Raw genomic sequence first — 21,686 nt, 5'->3', positions numbered from 1 at the left:
CCCACCTAAAAATCCAGCAGGACATGTGCAGGTATATCCATTGATCGTGTCTTTACAAATGCCTCCATTTTGACAGGGTTCAGATTCACACTCATCAATGTTGACAGAGCAGTTCTCTCCTGTTATGCCAAACAAAATATAACATTATCAGTAGTTTTAATATCTATCTATCTATCCATCTATCTATCTATCTATCTATCTATCTATCTATCTATCTATCTATCTATCTATCGATCGATCGATCGATCGATCGATCGATCGATCGATCGATCGATCGATAGATAGATATCTCTATAGATAGATAGGTAGATAATTCTTTGCTCACTGATTCCTTTACTTTTATTGACCTGCAAATCCCGACTGACACTGGCAAATATATCCAGCTGCATCTGCAAAGCTCAGCTCCCAGTCTAGCTCCCAGTGAGATGCATCAGAGCGTTCAAAACACTCCCCATTGTTCTCACAGGGCTGATCAGCACACTCATCTATATCAGCTTCACAGTTTGGTCCTTCATAACCTAGAGAGAAAAAAAGGTGTGCGTCACACACTGAAAATATTTAAAAAAACAAACACACACAAAAAAAACATGACTCTGATTTAGTGAAGTGCAACTCTGATTTCTTCTGTAGGCACTTCCAGTATCTCATTGTGGTTTGGTTAAAAACACACAAAAACAACAACAAAAATAGATGGGGTGTTATTAGAGAGAGTTGTGAACATTAGAGACATTCACAGTTTGTACTCTTGTGTCTGGGACAGAAATGTTTGGATTGGAGCTTGTAGATCAGTACCTTGCCAGCAGAGACAGGTGTATTCTTTGACTCCTTCTTGGCAAGTACCACCATGCTGGCAGGGATCAGACAGACATTCAGGAATATCTATCTCACAGTGATTGCCCTCATATCCTGTATCAGAGCAGTCACATGCGTAGCTGTAAAAGACACAAGGATATCAACATTCAGAGAAGGTGGAACAAAGTGTCCAACCATCTGAAGGTCAATGCTAATTTTCTCTTCTAATTTAACCTCAGAAATTTAATATTGTTATTGTAATAGAAATTTATTGTTCTAATAAAGGAGGAACTATGGAAAAATATCTGTGGTATTTAGTTTTAGTTTGTGTCTCATGAATGAAATCAAGTGAAAAATAAAGATTTTTGGGGTTTAGCATAAACTCCACAAGATTAAAAAAAACTTTGTTATGTGTAAACACATATTTGATAGTGAATTATATAGGCAGATTGAAGGCATTTTTGTCTTAAGAGAATAACAATATTATTGAGCTTATAGAGCTAAGTGGAAGTTAATGACATAAAAAAGTAATTTGAGGTCATGGAAATTCATTATCTGATCTGAAGCAACTTAAGCAGAAATTATTAAAGTTTTAATTGTGTTACATTTAAGATGCATTACATTTAGTTACATCACATTAAGTTACATCACATAAGTATTGTAATGTTTATAGCTAACTTGCAATAGATGAATGCTGAATATCTTTGACAGCTATAATGTAACAATTTCTATCGTGAGGTAGCCCAGCATTTAAAATAAATATATAAAATAAGCATATGAGCATGGTGAATGTGGTTAAAAGGGTATTCTATACATTAGTGCAGTAGCTATGATAATAGAAACAATGATAATGACATCACTAACATGACAAAATGAAATGAGCCTTACAAGGACTAAAATGTTAAATACTGCACATTGGAAGCCCAGATTTTTACATCATTTTATAATGTAAGCCCACAATCTGAGAGCAAAGTGCTCTCATAGGGTGATACGGTAGTGTAAACTCATAAAGATAAGAGGGGTCTGATTATTGAAGACCTTATATTTGAGGATCAGGATTGTAAGTTTGATTCTGGATTTGACAGGGAGCCAATGAAGAGTAGCCAATGTAGGAGGAATATACTCTCTCTTTCCAGTCCCTGATATACACACTGAAGGACATATCCTGGTCAAAAACAACTCCAAGATTCCTCACAGTGTTACTGGAGGCCAAGCAAATGCCATCCACAGTAAGCATCTGGTCAGATACCATATTCTAAGATTTTAGCGCTGAATACAATAACCTCAATTTTATTTGAATTAAGAGGCAGGAAATTAGAGCCTGTAGTTTAACTGATTGGTGTGTATTATCTGGCTTCATGGATCGATAAAGTTGGGTATTATCTGCATAGCAGTGGAAATGTATGTTATGCATTCTAAATGATACTGCCTAAGGGAAGCATTAGGCAGTAAATGGTCCACATAACCCTGTGGAATTCCATAATTAACCTTAGTGTGTAAAGAGGACTCTCCATTTACATGAACAAATTGGAGTCTATTAGATAGATATGATTCAAACCACTGCAGCACAGCAGCTTACAAGACCTACTGTATACTCAAATAGCTTCCATAAAATATTACAGCCAACAGTATCGAACTGAGAACTGAGGCTTAGCAGGAGAAGCCCAGAGATTTAATTCAATTCAATTTTATTTTATTTTATTCATATAGCACCAAATTACAACAACAGTTGTCTCAAGGTGCTTTATATTGTAAGGTAGACCCTACAATAATACATACAGGGAAAATCCCAACAATCATATGACCAGTGTTGAGAGAGGCCTTGTTGTTGTTGTTGTGCTAAGCTAATAGGCAGAATGCTACAGGTATAGCTCTAAAGAATGTAGCATCATGGGCAGTGTAGTCCGTGCTGCAGGGAGAATGGACTGCCATACCCGTTATGTGTCTGTGAGCGAGGGAGGGAGAAAAAGGAAAAGTACGAGCTGTCATCGAGCAGAAACGGGAACTGGAAGCATGTAAATATAATAATAACCACTGCAGCCAAGAAGAGAGCCTGACGAGCCCAGCTGTAAGTAAGCTATTAAGACTCGACTGTACACCGTGTTCGTGTTTTCCTCTGAAACAATAAGTTCTGTTGGAGCAGCCTTTCAACGCCTCTCTCTGTCTCTGCTAGCAAAGTTGACCCAGACAACAAAGTAAAGCTAGTTTTCGGCTACGAGCCCGACACGAACCCACCGTATTAGCCAGAGGTCCCTTTACTACGGTTCGGAGCCGCGGACCTTCAGTAACAGTAATAAATCACAGCAATAGTACATTCATGTAGTTGTAAACAGCATGATAATATATTAAGTAATCCAAAGTATTCAGAATACGTTACTCTCTTTGAGTAACGTAACGGAATACGTTACAGAATACATTTTGGGACATGTATTCTGTATTCTGTAATGGAATACATTTTAAAAGTAACCTTCCCAACACTGCATATGACCCCCTATGAGCAAGCACTATGGCGACAGTGGGAAGGAAAAACTCCCTTTTAACAGGAAGAAACCTCTGGCAGAACCAGGCTCAGGGAGGGTCGGCCATCTGCTGCAACCGGTTAGGGTGAGAGAAGGAAGACAGGATAAGAGACATGCTGTGGAAGAGAGCCACACAGATGAGTCCACTGTCAGAGGACACTAGTACTGTTTCTGTACTGTGAGCTCTGAAACCTGAATGAAACTCTTCAGCTCTTCTTAGATGTGTTCACTATGTTCATTATCCATTTTGGATAATCCATAACACTGGATAGAGATCATACAAAGCCAGGCTGCATCAGGCTATCCACAGACCGCCCATTCCCAGTTTACTCCTCATTAGTTTGTGTGGCTTTCACCAAACAAACCTGAAGTCTGTTTTACCAAAACAAAAAACAACACAAAAACATCCACATGGGAACATGGAATGAAAAAACACTGGACCAGGTCTACACTGAAGTCTTCCCAGCCTCCATCTCAGACAGTCATGGACTAGGTTTTTTTTCTTATTCCCTCCCCTCTAGCAGGCTCAGGGTCAATAAAGCACACACAGAAAGACTGAAAAATAGCTTCTTTCCAAGGGCTGTGAAAGCTCTGATTGAAGATTGAGCTGGACTGGCAAATTGCACCTTACACCCAACACGTCACATTCATTGGACATTCACATGAGCCATAATTTGTCTGATATTTATTATTATTTTTCTTTTCATAATTGCACTATTGAACTCAAACTACTTAGTAATAGTCAATTTAGTACCTCCTATTCCTTTTTTTCTTTTTATATCATTTATTCTATATGCTGCTTTGAAAAAGACTGCCATTAAAGAGTTTTGCTGAACAAAATTGCACAATGGCAATAAACAGCCTATCTAAAATAAGGTACTAGGATTTAAAAAAAAATATGTTAAGTTATTATGATTATTATGTCTATTTTTCATGTTCAAAAAAGCACACATTATAGTATATGATATTACTGCTTTCCTCATGTTTAAACTGTATGTTGTGTATTAACAGCGTCCTGCACAAATCATTAGTGCTGACTGAGAGAATTAGTGTGACTACTCGACTACTGTCTTTAGTGGGTGTGATCAGCTCCTTAAAACAGTAACCTGGTAGCTTTCTAGTATCTGTCTTTAGTATTTTATGGTCTATGCTATTGTGGCAGCTACAGATGGACTGGCCTACCTGTTAATCATATCATGACAGACTGCACTGTTCTGACAGGGCATACTGGCACACTCATCAACATCAACTTCACAGTGGATGCCACCAAATCCAGGTAGACACTCACAAGAGTACATTCCTATGAGGTCATGACAATCGGCTCCGTTGCGACAGGGATTTGACTCACATTCATCTATTTCAGTCTCACAGTTGACTCCTGGAAGAGAAGGGGGGAGTCAAGCAAAGGAGATAAATCAAAGCGATGAAAGAATAATAAGTTGTCATGTCAAGAAAACAAAGCACAATCAACTACCCATTGAGATCAGCGACCATCAACATTAGTGTGTCTATTCTCGTCTTCAGATACCCTTGATGATTAAAAGCTTCTGGTAAAATCCTTAAACAAACTAATTGAATGAGAGATGCTTAAAATACTCTCTGTGCGGCTGTGCCCAGTTTATCAACGACAAACAAAACAATAGAATTAGCAGAAGCAGAAATGCCTCTACGATGTGAGCGAGCACCGGTCTTCCTACTGATGCATTCTTAGTGAAAATGAGTATGTGATATGAAACAAAAATTTATGTGTGGACCAAGCAAATAATCAAATTAACCAGTTTCTGTTCAGACCACAATTAGTGGTAACATATACTCTTAAAATACATATTTTTGAAGTGTATTTGTCAGCGCATTAACAATGTGGAGGTTCTTTCATTTTTCCATTTTTTCACAATACATTTTGTAATTAAAAAGGTAATCCCCGTGGTCCATTGATTTAAGGTAGCACCTTGCTGCAGTTATGTACAAAACATAAAGACTCTTTAGCTTCTGCACAACTGAAGAGTTAATATATTTATAAAGACCCTGAAAACTTTCTGTGAAATTGGGAGCAAATATACAAGGAACCAGTGCAAAAATATCAGAAGAAATCTGGAAAGCAGGTTAACTTCCTACTTCTAAATTCAAATAACCCTGAGATTTTTGTACTCAGTCCTAAAAATCTTGGTTAAACATACCGGTAGTATTTAGCCAGATACTTACTCTGGATGGCATTACCTTGGCCTCCAGTAACACTCTTGGAGTTGTATTGGACCAGGATATGTCTTTTAATGCACATATTAAACAAATATGTAGGACTGCTTTCTTCCACTTGCACAATATCTCTAAAATTAGAAATGTTGTGTCTCAGAGTGATACTGAAAAAGTAGTTCATGCATTTATCACTTCATATCTGGATTGTTTTCATCATTATCAAGCTGTCCTAAAAGCCTTGAGTTGATTAGACTCGATGGAGAGCATATTCCTCCCAAACTGGCTTTGCTTCATTGGCTCCCAGTTAGGCTCCCAGTTAAATCCAGAATCAAATTCAAAATCCTCCTCATCACATACAAGGTTTTAAACAATCAGGCCCCATCATCTCAGACTGCTGGTTGTTGGCTTTTTACTTCCACCTGTCACCAACTGCTTGTTCATCTGTTTTTTGTCTGTTTGTTTGTTTGTTTTTATTTTTATTTTTTTTACTGTTGTTGCTTTTTCTGTATTATTACTACCATGGAAGTCTTGCCTATGTGAGACTTTGGTTCACATTGCCTAAAAGTGGTAGGAATACAAAGTAAATGACATCTCAACCTGTAGCTGGAAGCACATAATCCATTTCAGTTTGATGACTAATTTCTAAAAATGAACTTCTGTTTTATGTGAGAGAGCACTCCTTGGGAACTCCTAGCGTAGATGTTGCCTCTGCCTATACTTGGATTAACTTTGGTTAAGTTGGGCTCATGAATTTAAGTCAGTTTGGTGATTATCTTTTAACAATTCCATATCTCAGTTTGCTGAGTGCGTTTTCAGATATTCTGGTCATATTCTTTGTTACAAATTGCCTGCTCATTTGAGAGCCATTACAACTCTGTGTACATTCAAAAACACGCTCAAAACCTTTCACACATGCATACATTTAATTGCTACTGTTATGTTTTGTGGTGCTTTGTTGTTTTGCTGTTTTCATTGCATCAAGGCACTGTAAACCTTTGCAGGTTCTTATGTCTTCATTTTCTCTGTTAACCACATTGAGTTTTCATATCATGAAATGTGCCATTTAAATAAATTGTAATTGGCCTTAGCCACTTTAGTATTAGTATAGTTTTAGGCCTTTTTAGAAATATATGCCTATAACGTAATATGGACACAGTTTTCCTCTCTATGTCTTTGATGTGTGTGTATGCAACTTTTGAATGTACCTTTAAAGCCCATCAGGCACTCACACTTATAGTGGTCCTTCTCATTAATGCAAGTGGCGTTGTTCTCACAGGGTCTTGAAGCACACTCATTGATATCAATTTCACAATTATAGCCCTGAAAACCTGGGACACAGAAGCAGTGAAATTCTCCCACTCCATCTATACAGATGGCACCATTCTGACAGGGCTCTGATGAACACTCATTTATATCTTCCTCACAGGTCTTTCCCTCAAACCCAGGTGCACAATGGCATTCGAACCCTTCGGGTTGTAATAAACACGTTCCATTGTTCTTGCAGGGTTCATCAATGCAATCGGTTACAGGTGTCCTGCAGTCTCGTCCTCCATACCCAGATGGACACCTGCAGAAGTAGCCATTCAGCTGGTCTACACACAGAGAACGAGGCTTGAAACAAGGATTGCTCTGACACTCATCCACCTCCTCTGTGCAGTTATCTCCTGTCAGTCCGTCTGGACAGATGCAGTGGTACTCTGTGGTGCCAGGAACACTACTGCAGTCCTCGCACGGAGCAAAAGAGCAGGCGTCATAGAGTTCATCACAGTTTTTGCCCATGTACCTCACCCCATCTCTGGCACAAATACAGGCATAATCATCCATTGTGTCCACACAGGTAGCACCATTTTGGCAGGGTGCAGACAAGCATCTGTCTGCTGTGGCTGTGCAGAATGTTCCTGTGAGAAAAAAAGGAAATACATTGAGTTAATGTCTCTGTTTAAACATTTAATATGTCTTCTATGTTCTATTGGGTATAAAACATGGATTTATGAGATTTGAAAGTCATTGTATTCTCTTTTACATTTTACATAGCTTCCCAACTTCTTTAGAATTGGGTTTATTTCCAGGCTGGCTGTGTAGAGCAGATCATTTTCTAGGTTTCTGTGTTAAAGGTTGGTGGGTCGATCCCTCGCTGCTCCAGTCTACATGTGAAAGGACTCTTGAACAAAATACTGAAGTTGCTCCGGATGTGTTCATTGGAGCATGAATATTAGTAAAGAAGAAGTGAGTGAAAAAGAAGAGGAAGAATATGCTGTAGCTAATTGCTAAAAAGACTCTCAATATCTTTTACTTCATTCTAGGCTAATATATCCGATTTTATTATCCTATTAGAATACTGATGCATTAGTATCCATTTCATCCATCATAATAGATATAAACTTGGACAGCCTTTATAAAATCTGTCAGATTGTCTCTTTTCAGTTTAAACCTTTCCAAGCATACATATAGCTCCATGGTCAAATCACTCCCTTACCTAGTCCCTTTCATTCAGCATATTACTGCCACATCCTCTGTATTCTCAAAGTCTTGTTACAAAGATGACCTATACAAAGATGAGTAACTGGAGTGTGTGGCAGACATGACAGCTCTCGATCAGAGCGTAGGAGAAAAACTATATGTTTGTCCACTGTACAGATTTCCTGCAATGTAAAGTGTTACGTTTTGTTAAGTCTTGGTTTGTCTGGATACTGCCAAACATTTTTTTGATAAGCTCCTCATCATTTACTGTTTTGTTTTTGTTTGTTTTTTTCAATTTAACGATTACAAAGTTGTTCTTGAGCTGGTCTTTAAATGTGTAAATCTCGATTCAAATTCAAACAGAAGCTGTCAAATCAGTTTTCTTGAGCAGGCAATCATGATGAAGCAGTTCATTTTGATTCAGGCTGGTCTTAATATTTCTCGCCACCAGATGCCACCAAAGAGGGCTGTGTTGAAAAGCTTCAAGTAGCACCTCTACTAGTAGATCTAGTAGATCCTTCTTCAATACAAGCTTCAGTGACCTTCATTTGGCCATTGACCATAACTAATGGGAACTAAAACCTACACTGGAAAAACACTGTGACTACCAATTTAAGGCAGATATGCAGTATCTAAATATCAGTCCATTTTTCACATTTGTGGGTATCTAGGGAAAATGGCTGGGCAAGTACAGTGAATTCTTTCAATACATATTAATGTGTGCCCTCATCAGCCAGTGCTACTAGGTCTCAGTAGAATCAGTTCACATTCCTTTTAAATAGGCCAGTCTCAACACACTATCCAAAATACCCCAGTCTACCTCCCGGTCCCCAGTTCTTTGATCAGTGTTATGGTTCCAAATTCTCACTGGAGTGGAAGATATTAAAAGTGACTGAGTTGCAGAGGAGAGGAATGTGGGAGCAGAGTGACAGTGTAAAAGAAAAGAGAGATAAATAATAAAAGTAAAGAAACATGGTTATGATTACAAATTGCCTGCATTTTTTCTGTTACAAAATTCTGTTGCAAAATAGAAAGTAATCAAGCCAAAAGATTATATGTGTTATTCTTTCGTTTGCTCTTATTTGCTCTTACAGTTTATGTCCCCAGTTTTCATCATAGTGAAAAGTGGCATACACAAGTTGCAATTTTGTATAAATTTATTAGACCACCACCCAATGTAATGTTTATGCCACAGGTACCCTAAGCTAACAATACTGGTAATTAACGAAGTCATTTTTGGTTAATCAACATTCATTTGTGATTTATCAAACATTTAAAATTTGTTTTATGTCTAAAACATGGAAGTGTGACAAATGTGCAAAAATATAAGAAATAAGGATCAATGACTGTAAATATACTATGCTACAAATCTTAACTTCCATCATTATAAAATCATAGACCACAAAACCTCAACCTGGGATTACATCACCTACAGTGCAGTTTTGTTTTCTTCCTTACACCATGTCAAATCATACTGTGAACTTTTTAGAACTAGAGCATTTAGTCTGCACATCTTTATTTTTTAAAAGCCTACTGAGTTCTCTATCCTATATCTGTGTCTGACTTCTTGTCTTTCTGTGCAAAGCTTGAGATTTAGAATCTCAAATGCTGTTATCTTCAGTGACAGCAGGTGTAGCAAAGTTAGAAAGCGATGCAGTCAGATCAGGTATATTTTTTAAGTCCAAGGAACAGATTAAACATGTACAAAGGAGAATTGTAGATTTATACAAGCTGGAGAGGTCTCATTCCTGAACAACCACAAATTCCAAGTTCAAACATCACATAAATCAGTTCAAATAGTTTTTCTGGATGTATGACTTTGAGATAGGTCTGGGGAAGGATGAGGAGAAAATGGTTTGGAAATTCAAGAATAACCTAGGAACCACCAAGCTCAAGCCTACTGTGAATTGGAAACCGCCAGAACACCAGTATCACTGACACTGTGCCCAGTGAAGCAAGTTTTACATCACTGTGGACTAACTGAAATCATAGTAGAACAGTGATATCAAATGATTGCTCACAGCCAAAGACACTACCTTTAAATAAGAAGACATCTCAGCTTATGGGACTACCAGAGCAGACTTGAGAAAAGCTAAAAGAAATTAAATAAAAATACAAATAACTACATGCTAGGATTGGAGAGGACTTTTGTAGTACTGGCAGCAGACAGCAGATGTGGCAGTGCACTCAGTCCATCACATATCATACCAAGAAAATGTAACATGTACAATCCAACAACTTCGTCAGCATCGTAGATTACCTTAACTTACCTTATTTGTACAATTTGATAGCTGCAATAGCCCAATATTTTGGGTCCTCTTTTCTATTGACTCATCAGGAATGATGGTTTTTCCATTGGATCAACAGAAGGAGTAGCTTCTCCTAATGGTGTACATGGATACCCACTACAGTCCTGTGCCGACCAACTGGCAGAGGTCGGCACATTCCTCATGTATGTAAAAAAAACAACCCCCCCCCCCCCCCCAAATGTTCTTACCCCAACCTTTTCAAAATGCTTTGAATGACTGATACCCACTCTCATCAAGGAATCCATCCCAGCTGATCTAGATCAAAAAAGATCAACTAAAGAGTCTGTGTGGCTCTTCCACACAGCCCTTACTCATGGAGTCAAACACAACACTTAAGTCAAACTTAAGACAAACTTCTCAAACTAGTGCCCCCTCAATATGTAACTGTATGTTATATTTTCTCATCAACCACCCTCAAAATGTTAAGATAGGGACAAGCACACCATCTTCACTTTGAGCACTGAAGTTCCCCAAAGCTGTGTGCTGAGCCCCTTCCTGTATTGTCTGTATGCACATGACTGTATAACCATCTATGTATGTGTACCCATCTAAAGATATACGCATAGTACATAAATAACTCAGGTGCAGTTTTAACATGCAATATCCTTATATCTGATCCTATTGTTTATGTATGTATATATAGATGGGCCAGATATTAATAATAACTAATGATTAAGATATAATAACTTCAATCATTAGCTGAAGGCTCTGCCTCCCATTCTACGTTTTAAATACTCTAGGAATGAGATTGCTTATTTAGCTAACTTCATCTTATTAGTAAATGTTCTCCAGGATATGTTGATGATACTCTTTAGCTTTAATCTGTATGCTATTGTTGATTTCAGAATTATGTTGTTTATATTTTGTAAGTTCAGTTAATTGATGGCCTAACAGAGATTTAGAAGAGAGACACCTAATGTTTAAAAATCCACATTTCACTGTTTGAGTCTTTGGTGCAGTTTTAGATACTACATTGCTCTTTTTTAAAATTGGCTTTGCTGAATTTTGAATGTTTTTTTGGTGGTCTGGGGCCAGACAGTCTCTTACAGGATGGAGTTTTGGGGAGATAAGGGGAGGAGAGGAGCTGCAAAGGGGTGTGTAAGACACTCAGCCAGCCAGCAATGTATAGAGTCTGACATTGTTTTGGAAAAGTAATTTTAGTGTCCTCCAATTCATGTTACCTGTTGTCATTACTGTTGACATGAATTACAGTTTTAAGGTATTTACATTAATCCTTAGCCAGCAGTTTCAGGTTTCCAATAGTTCACTAGACAAATAATGGACACTATGGTTGCTGTTGTTTTACATGTCTCAAAAAAGTTTATCCAATAACTGCAGCATGTTCCTTGGCAGGTGTGTCGCTGAGTGGGGAAAAACAATTATAGACATGAATGGGTTGGTGGTCCCAAGACTATAAAAATAATATTTATCAGAATTTGAGGAAACAAGATGGAGCCATGTTGCAGGTAGTGTGGAAGTTTGGACACCAATCACTCGCACATATTTTCGTCATGCCCCCCCCCAAAAATCTAATATCAATCTGATACTGTGAAAAATACTGCAATACGAGCTCCCCAATACTATTGAGGTCTTTTATTTGTGTCTTGAGAATGGACTTTAGACACATCCATCCATCCATTCAGCCATATCATGGGGATGATGATCTAAGAAGAGAGATCGTAACTCCCAAACCCAGACAGAGCTAAAAAAACAACAACATATTTTTAAATTTATTTTTTTAGAATTAAATTATAATTTTAATAATTAGAAATATTTTGAACTCTGACTAATTATTCCTATTATTTAATGTATTATTACCCTGCCTCTACAATTAATTAGTATGTTGTAATTTGTCTCATTTACAGAATAACCATGCACACAAAAAAAGTAAACTCCTCAAGTGTGGCCTCAAGGCAGGCATTATCCACAGTCACTCTGTTAAAGTAGAAGGGTGTTACCATTTCCAGTTCTGGTTAAGGTGCCTTCTGCCCTCAATCCAAACATTAGACACTAACTGTGTTTGATCTTTCCAGATTACAGTGACTCCAGAGGAGTGTTAGCCACCTGTAGGCTGGATGTGCTCCAGGATGCTGTAAGGATTCAAGATTAGCTTCAAGTCTTCTTGATGTAAGATGGAGTATAGGATAAACATAGTAATTAAGTGACATAGACATGTTGCGATAAATCTTATCAAATTACACATTGTAGGGGGACATCGCCCTTTAACTGACTCCCCCAACCCCCTTGCACACAAACTCTTGCCCACAAACACTCGGATTGTGTTGGACATTGTTGTCTATATAAGATTGTATTGTGTTGTATATAAGACTTTTATTTTATTTTTATCTTTTTATCTTTATGTTGTTTAGTGTACCCTGCGGGTCGTGGGAGCATTGCACTTTCAAATTCCTGTGTATGATCTGTAAATATGGTTTTTAATAATAAAGCTGACTTTGACTTTGACATGAACAGTAAGTATTTTAACAAATGTATTGCATTATCTTTTCTCTGTACCACTACATCAAGGAGAGGTGAAATAGCCAATAATACTAAATGTCTGTCTTTTTTTTTTAAATTTGTATATCATACATTGCATATGTATTTTGGTATATTTGAATATAATATAGTAACGCTTCTATATCCTTTTGTTTCTTGTGCAGAAAAATTGCTGTGATGTAGTCCCTTTTTACTACTAACAAATAAAGAAGCAGTTGGATAAATATAGAAATAAATAAGTAGCTACATTAAAAGCTACTTTTAGCTGCTCCCATCACAGATTGTCACAGCTGGTAGCTCTACATATTTGATTTGGGAGATTTATTATGCCTGGATATCCATTCTGAAACAAAGTCCAAAGGATTTACATCTCTTCCCAGGCTCATGGCTATATTAAGTAGCATAGCTATTTGATGCTTAATATAAGGACTTTGCTAAGTCCTTAGTTTACGGATAATAAAATTTATAAATATTTACAATATGGTTTATTTTTAAATAAGTGAACAGAGAGTGTTGAATTTTAGAATTAGAAACAGATTTAGAATTCATTTGTAGGATATTCTTGAAGGGAAACTTCTAATTTAACAATATTAATAAGTTCACCTAATTTACTTAGTATTTCATTATTAAACACTTACTTATGCATTGTGTGTTGCTTTATAGAATAACATATAAACACACAAAACATTTAACATATGTTTCTTTTTTCAGTTCTTATTAACATATTACTTTTTATTAAGCACCTTATAAAGACTTAAAAGGGCTTTTTAATTTAACACCTATTATAGTGTTATTACATGTTGCGCCTGAAAAGGTTGAACAATTGGAAGGTTGGTCATTTGAATCTTTGGCTATTCCATAACTAAAATAACCTTGGCGAAGACTGAAAACAGATTCATCAAAGTGTGAATGTGTGTGTGTGTGACCATTAGATAGAAAGCACTTAGATACGCAAAGCGCTTGTATGAATTTATGTGTGAATGGGACATGTTGTACAAAGTACTTTGAGTGCTTAAGTACAGTAGAAAAATTACTGTATAAGAAAGCACCCATTTACCTTTCCCTGGCCTTTGACACCACGTGACATGTTGTTTTTTCAGTTTATTTTTTATTAGTTTTTATTAGTTGACTCTGTGTTGTTTTATGTTGTTTTTTTAATATGGGGCTGTTTTAATTGTCATTTTATGTATTATGTGTTTTATTTTTTGCTGTTTTGTTTTATTCTATTGTTCTTAACTTATTTACTGTACAGCACTCTGATCCTGTGCTGGATATTTTAAAGTGCTTTATAAATAAAGTTGGATTGGATTACTAACCATTTCATATTTTACACATTTTCTCACTCATTTGATGTATACCTGAGATTAATTAGACAGCGTTACTGTCCCTCTCTTTCACCAGAAGGCCTCCAGAGCCTTTCCATGTTGTAATCCCTCTGGCCTCTTTGGGTCAATCCCCTTGCTCTTGTAATCTCCAGGTGGCGAAGAGCTTATAGCTTACAGCTTCAACCTCTAGCTTGTTTCCACTCAAGTAACCTACCAAAGTTCAGATTTGCCACCATAGGTTGTGTTACAATTGCAGTAAAACAAAGAAACGATCCATACTGTTTCATACTCATTTAGAAAACCAGTAGCACTTTACAATACAGCTCATTAGTAATATGGTAATAGTTGGAGCGGACCTTTCTACTCTCCCAGAGTACTCAAAGCACTCTATACAACATTTACTTTCCTCTAAACTAAACTGAATGCTTCCTAACTACATTCACGCTGAAATGGATGTATTGGAGAGCAACTTGGGGTCAGTATCTTGCCCAAGGATACTTGGCATACAGACTGGAGGAGCCAGGGATCGAACACCAACCTTCTGATCAGTAGGTGACCTGCTCTACCTGCTGAGCTAGTCACCCTTTTGGTCTGACGTGTCACAGATGGATGAGTGCGGGCTTAGTGGTTGCTTGGAGAACAACACATGTCTGACTGCATTGTGCCAAGAGAAGATTTTTTTTTATTTTTTCTAACTGGTTCTGTTCGGCAGTTTTAGTCAGCAGAATCATGGTCTGAATGCTTTTTTGCCCCAAACAGATTTTCTTTTGCCAAGATGAGCTCTGAAGAGGCTCCTCTTGTCACTCTTTTTATGTTATTTTATTATCTGAGTGGAGCCGTTGCTGAAAAGAGGTGAGGGCCATTTTGATGAAAGAGAAGAGATAATAACATAAAGATAAAAGGACGTGGAACAGAAAAAGAAAATGAGACAGAAAGAGAGAAAAAAAGGGGTGGAGAAGTGAAAAGTTGCTGCATCTTTAACAAAACAGAGGTGGTTACACAAACAGACATACATATGTGTATGTGTGTGTGAGTGTGTGTGTGAGTGAGAGAAAAAGAATATGAGTGTCTCTGTATGAGCGCTTGTCATAAAAGGTACTTGATAATGAGAGTGAGAGACTCCAACAATGCCCCCTGGGAGCCAGAGGTGGACAGAGAAATACCAAGGAGACCCAGGCTGTCCACAATAACCAGTGGCGAGCAGCAGGGAGAAGAACACACCAAAACTAGCAATGACCTTGATATGCAGTTAGCCTAGCACCAAACCACTAGCCAACTGAGGCCCCAGATATAGTACAGGAAATGGGTGCAGGAAGTCTTGCCTCCTCCCCATCTGGCTTGTCAGTAGAGATAGGAATTGCAATTCGGATTCCATTACTGATATTTGATTCCTTATCAATTCTCCCATTGGTTCTTATTGAATTCCCATTGGCTCCGCTTTGAAAGTCACCACCATGGGCAAGCAGCATATCAAGGATATCACATGTGAGCAAATTAATTGTATAGTGTGTGGTCAAATGTTTATGTATATTGTCATCAATGTTGAGGTTGTTACTCAAACAAAGCATTGTATTACACATATTACACAGAACATGTTTTCTAAAAGTAATGCAGGGGATTGCTCTCCTTGCTGTCGCCACTGGTCGCCACTGCCCCTCTCCTCCCCTTGGGATTTGACAGGGCATTTTGGCATGGTTGCTGGCCTGCACCCTTAGGGTTTGTATTTTAGCAAAAGGAACTTAGAGAGAGGTCCTTCTTTTGGCAAAGCAAATATGTCTGTCACTAGAAAGCATTCCGATCATAATTCTGCTTGTTACAACTGCTGGACACATTAAAAAAAAAAAAAAAGTAATGCAGTGCGTTACTTAATTATTCCCAGGCGAAGGTCATTCGTTACAGTGCTTACTACATTGCTTTCATGTTTCTCTGTAAAATGCACTGTCTCATAATTGCCATTTAACTACATAAACCTATAGGCCTAATGTAGCTGTGGCTACAACCGTAGCTGCCTCCACCAGTGTGTGAATGCGAGAGTGAATGAATAGTAGCATTGTAAAGCGCTTTGGGTGCCTTGAAAAGCACTATATAAATCCAATCCATTATTATTATTATTTAATTCAATAGTGGACATTGGTTGCACACAATTGTTTTGCTTTGGCAGAAACTTAAATCTTAAATCAACACAACTTATTCATATTCAATAAACCTTTTTGTGTTGATAAAACGTGACTAAAACATGTTTAGATGAAGTAAGTTGAGCTCTTGGAATATTTTAATCCTTCACAATTTTGTCATTTTATTCTAACACTATTCTATAACTTTTACCCCAATACTACTTGGTCACTTAAATACTACTTGTTGTCTTCATATTACATGATGTTAAACAAAGTCTAGAGTCTGGTTAACATAAAAATTGAATGGATTTACAATGACCACCATCCTCCTATCTTTTCCGGGTTGCAGGGGGGCTGGGGCATAACCCCAAAATGATAGGTTAAGAGGCAGGGTATACCCTGGACAGCTCACCAGTCTATCACATAGAGACAAACAACCATTTGCACTTAGATTCATGGGTAATCTAGAATCATCAATTAACCTAACTGTAATTGCATGACTTTTAACTGTGGGAGGAAACCAGAATAACCAGAAAGAACCCACTGCAAACTAGCCAGGTTGTGGATTTGAAAACTAGGACCTAGGACCACCTTGCCGGAAAGCAACAGCACTATCCACCATGCCACCAATCTAATTAGCGATAGCGAACATGTGGTGTGTGTGTAGTTGTCTGCCTCTTATGACTCCAGTGATTTCCCTGCAGTTTGAAATCTTATGTGATCTTGTGAATTTCATGACTCCAGCAACTAACCACTCTTACTAGATTGTATCATGTCAAATCAACAAGAACAAATTAAGTTGTTGAATTTCTTACAGATCCTACATGATTTAATTACATTCACCATAGAAACATGAATTATTTTTTTTTTCAAATTACAAGTTAGAATTTTGTAAATGTAACAACCACCTAATGTCCTTTTTTTGGTATACCAAAAAAAATAAAGGTGGCTGCTCGACTTGACTGAGATTGAAGCCTTCCTCAAACCACTATCCAAAGTGCGCAATGAAATCACGTGCAGTGTAGCGAGATTTAACATTGCTATATTATTGACTTACTTCACTCGAACATGATATGAACAATTTAATATACCCTCTCTGCATATCATGTAGTTTCTGCACTATATAGTTACACTTAACTTTAAAGCATGAGGCAATTGTGTTGAATACACGCAAGATGCTTACATGAATCCAAGAGATGACCAATCCCTTTTTTTCAGTGTACATACAGCATGCTTTAATCACTGTAATAAAATATAATGGGCAATAGTATCAAACTGAGCACTGAAGTCTAGCAGGACAAGCACAGAAATGAGTCCACTACCAGAGCTACTGCCATCTTGAAGGCCTGTGGTACATAGCCAATTAATAGACATAGGTTGATCATATTTGAGACCGAAACAAATATGATTAATGGTAGGACTTCTTTGAGCAGTCTTGTAGGAATGGAGTCCAAAAAAAAACATTGATGGTTTGGAGGAAGTAATTATTGAAGATCAATTGGAGAAAAAATAGTGATTTGCTTGTGCATAATGATATATCTGTGTGGTGGTTCTGAGTAATTTTTCTCTAATGGTTAAATTTTTATTTGCGAAGACGTTCATGAAGCCATTACTAGTTAACGTTAAATATTTGCTTTGCTCTGACTTTTTGTCAGCCTGGCTGCAGTGCTGAAGAGAAATCTAGGGTTGCTTTTAATTCCTTCAATCAGTGATAGTCAGATGTTCTAGCTTTATGGAGGGATTTTTATAGAGTAATAAAACTGCTTTTCCAGGCTAAATGATGAGCTTCTAAATTAGCGAGATACCATTTTCTCTCCAGGTTACAAGTTATCTGCTTTAAGGTGCATATTTGAGAGTTATACCAGGGAGTCAGGTACTTCTGATTGGAAGCTTTCTTTTTCCATACAGTATCCAGAATTGTACAGAGTAAAAATGTAAAATTATTAACAAAATAATCAACCTATGTGGGAGTACCAATCAGGTATCTGCTCTGCACTGTGTTGGCACAAGACAATGAAGATGACGGTGGATGAATTATATCGTTCAATTCAGTTGCAGCACTTTCAGAAGACTGTGATGAAATGTAATCCATTATTGTAAATTTAAATGTTAGTTGTTTTTTGTTTGTTTGTTTGTTTGTTTTTAGCAAATACTGTTATATGTTCAGTTTCTATGTCATATGTCAGAACATATCTAGAGTGTGATTAAAGTAGTTTCTTTCACAGTTTGAAAGAAGCCAACTGAGTCTAGTAACAGATTAAATGCCGTGTCAAGGCTGTAATTTTTAGCATCTACATGGATGTTAAAATCACCCACTATACTTGTTTTGTCTGAGCTGAGCACTTAAACAGGTAAAAAAAATCCAAGAAATCAGACAGAAACTCTGACCAAGACCCAGGTGGATGGTAAATGACAACAAATAAAACTCTTTTTTGAGTTTTCCAGCTGGGGTGGACAAGGCTAAGTGTCAGGCTTTCAAAGTAATAAAAATTGTAATTAAAAATAAAACCTGTGTCTGTGGTTGATTAACAAGTTGGAATCGAAGATTGTTGCCACACCTGCTCCTCAGGTTGTGCTTCTAGGAGTCTGACAATTTGTACAACTCAGGTGTGTTGATTCATTTAAACTAACAAAATAATCGGGTTTCTGTGAGGCAGAGTAAATTGATTGGTGACCAATTATTAATTCATGTAATATAAGGGCTTAGAAATGACAGACACCTAATGTCTAAAAATCCACATTTTCTCTTTTGTGCAGTTGTGGATACTACTAATACTATTTTCTTTGCGATTATTGCAATATAGGGAGAACATGCGGCTGAAGACGTCACTCCTGGTGCGATTGGAGAGGAGACCAGAGAAAACTAGAGAGTCCGACATTGTTTTGCCAACGTTAGACACTAATTTAGTGACCTCTGATTTCATATTTCCCTCAAATTTCCTTCTGGTCCTTGGAAGGTCGCTGGTGTCTCCAGCTTCACATCTCAAAACAGAATCTTTAGAGTTTGTTTCCCAGCAGGTGTTTTGCCGAGTGGGGAAAAACGATTAGACACATGAATGACTTGATGCAGTGTACTGGGGGCTTCTGTTTAGGACTACACTCTGGACAATCTGCTAACAGGGGCTATGCTACCTTCAGCTGAACTGGCTACAGAGGTTTTTCGAGGGTGCAAAGCTGGGACTCTAATTTAGAGATCTGGACCTCCAGAGCTGCAAACAAGCTACGTTTATTACAAGTATCATTACTAAAGAAGGCCAAGGAGGAGCTAAACACCTGGTACAATGAGCATGAGCAGTGTGGAGTGGATGGGATACTTTACAACAGCAAAGGCTATGTGGAAACAATGGCTGGAAGATGTCATGGATGGGTGGAAGAATGCCCTGTTTAAGATTTTATAGAATTGCACTCCTGTGGTTTGCCATTCCTGAATCCCATAGTAATATATCTGTTCAGGATACTCTCTAGAGTTTTCCTATTTTCTGTGAAATTGGTGTTAATTGGTGGTGGGACTCTGGCTCTCTTTGGTGTTCAGGAAGTGCCTGCATTTGCTGGGCCTTTCTTTTTGTTAAAAGGGAGATTTTAAAAAGCTGAAAACATGGTTTGTGCTTTAAACCTTTGTGACCAAGATGTGACCTTGTTTTTGCTCTCCTTTCATGCACATGTAGGTGTGAATGAGCTTCTCTCCAGTCATCTGGTTGCACTGATTAGGAATGCATGACTAAGGAGCACAATCTCTCATTCAGATCCAATCATGTGTAAAATCTGACAGATAGAGCTTTCAAAAACTAGAAGCAAATGAGGAATTCTGTCTCTAACAAATCAACTTCTCTATTGAATGATCTAGCCACATTTTAACTACTAATATTTAAAAATCTGCTAAAGATATTTGTCTGACAACAGCCTAGTAATTAAAGTAATGGTTATGGACATGCCTATGTTTTCTCAATATTCTCACTTATTGTTTTCAGTCCTGTCACTGTTGAGAACACAATATAGCACCTCCCTGAAACTTCTTTTCACTCATGGCATTTCTAGGACCTGCTCCTCTTACTGGTTTGTAAAAGAGAGAATCCTCAGGACTCCTCATGACTATCAAATAAATAAACAAATAAATGTTGAGAAAAAGAAATATCTTAAAGAATATTGTAAATATATGTATTTTTAAAATAGTTCTCCATTTTTTTAATATCCCTGTGATTACTCTTGTAATGTAATCAGTTGCCTTCTCTAAAACAAAAGTGTTAAGTGTGTTTGTACTCACCCCATTTGAACATCATCATTGTCAGCAGCACCGTCTTTAAATTCACATGAACTTTCCCCAACTCCATGGCACAATCACAGACTGGGGTATGTAAAACCACAAGGAAATATCAATTTGTTTTTCAGTAGAAAAAAAAAACAAGTGAAGAGGTCCTACAGTAATGGCATGTTGCTGTGCAATGTAAAGGCTCCTCGCTGTGTTGCGGTTGCCCCAATACTCATGCTTGGATACAGACCGAAAGCCCTCCCTGCTTTAGACTGGAGCATAATCAGCCACGTGAAAGAAAACAGGAAAACATGAACTGGATTAGCACCCGCTAATAGTGTTTTTCATTCAGAGGCCCTCAAACCGTTTAACTGTCCCACCTAGAAACAGAAAAAAGTAAGAAACAACAAAAGCAAATGGTAAATGGAATGATTCTTAGAAGCGCTTTAGGCCAAATCTTTTAATTCTGCAACTTTTTGTGAAAAAGTGCAATGTGTAAAATCCCTGTTCAATTCACTTCAGCTAAAGATAAACAACTTGAAATACTAAAGTGGAAAAGCCAACCATTCCCATTTAGCAGAACTTTGAAGAAAAACAGAAATAATCTATAAGGCTGGCCATCAGCTTCAACCATTTGAGGTGAGGTGACAGTCCACCCAACTGACAGACAGAAGAAATATATGAGAGAAATCCACCACAGCAAAGATAATTCGGAAAGTTCTTAAACATTTATCTTTTTTTTCTTATATTTTGTAGTCACATTTGACTAATGATTCTAGTTTATGCAGCTTTTATCCCTGGTGACTATTGAAATAAAAGTCAAACTCTTCAAAAGTAACAGCACAAATAGGAGTCTACAGTTATTTCAAGATGGCTGCCAAGTGGAAAAGCATTCTTGTGCAAGGTCTATGACAAGTTCAATAACATAACAAATAAGGTAAAATTATCACTCTGAAATCAGCAAAAACTGAATGTAGAAGCTTCAAAAACAGAGTTTCGGTATTGTTTTGTAATAGTACATCTCTCAAAGGTACATCTCTTTGAATGTAGCCCTTTTTCTGCATGAGACACCACAATACCCGGGGGGTTTTCAATACATTTGTATCTACACTCAACTCTAAACCAAAAGCAAAAATGCACCCACAATAAATAAAAAAGATATATATATATACTTGTTTGGTTTTGACAGTGGGTGCATTATATGGATGGATTTTCTAATTTACATCAGTTCC

At 37.4% G+C, this 21,686-nt stretch overlaps 1 protein-coding gene across 1 annotated transcript in view; it reads right to left on the bottom strand.

Moving 5' to 3' along the window:
* Positions 1-20,710, bottom strand: part of crb2a (crumbs cell polarity complex component 2a) — a 45,276-nt gene extending 24,566 nt beyond the window's left edge. Inside the window, 6 exon segments of the mRNA XM_085167556.1 lie at positions 6-119; positions 348-518; positions 793-932; positions 4,494-4,689; positions 6,710-7,402; positions 20,470-20,710. Coding sequence (XP_085023682.1) covers positions 6-119; positions 348-518; positions 793-932; positions 4,494-4,689; positions 6,710-7,402; positions 20,470-20,536 — 1,381 coding nt within the window. The 5' untranslated portion in view covers positions 20,537-20,710.
* Positions 20,711-21,686: the final 976 nt, after the last annotated feature.

The sequence above is a fragment of the Neolamprologus multifasciatus genome, chromosome 7 (genome assembly GCF_963576455.1).
Source record: "Neolamprologus multifasciatus chromosome 7, fNeoMul1.2, whole genome shotgun sequence".
Lineage (NCBI taxonomy): Eukaryota > Metazoa > Chordata > Actinopteri > Cichliformes > Cichlidae > Neolamprologus > Neolamprologus multifasciatus.
This window is presented reverse-complemented; position numbering and strand designations above follow the sequence as displayed.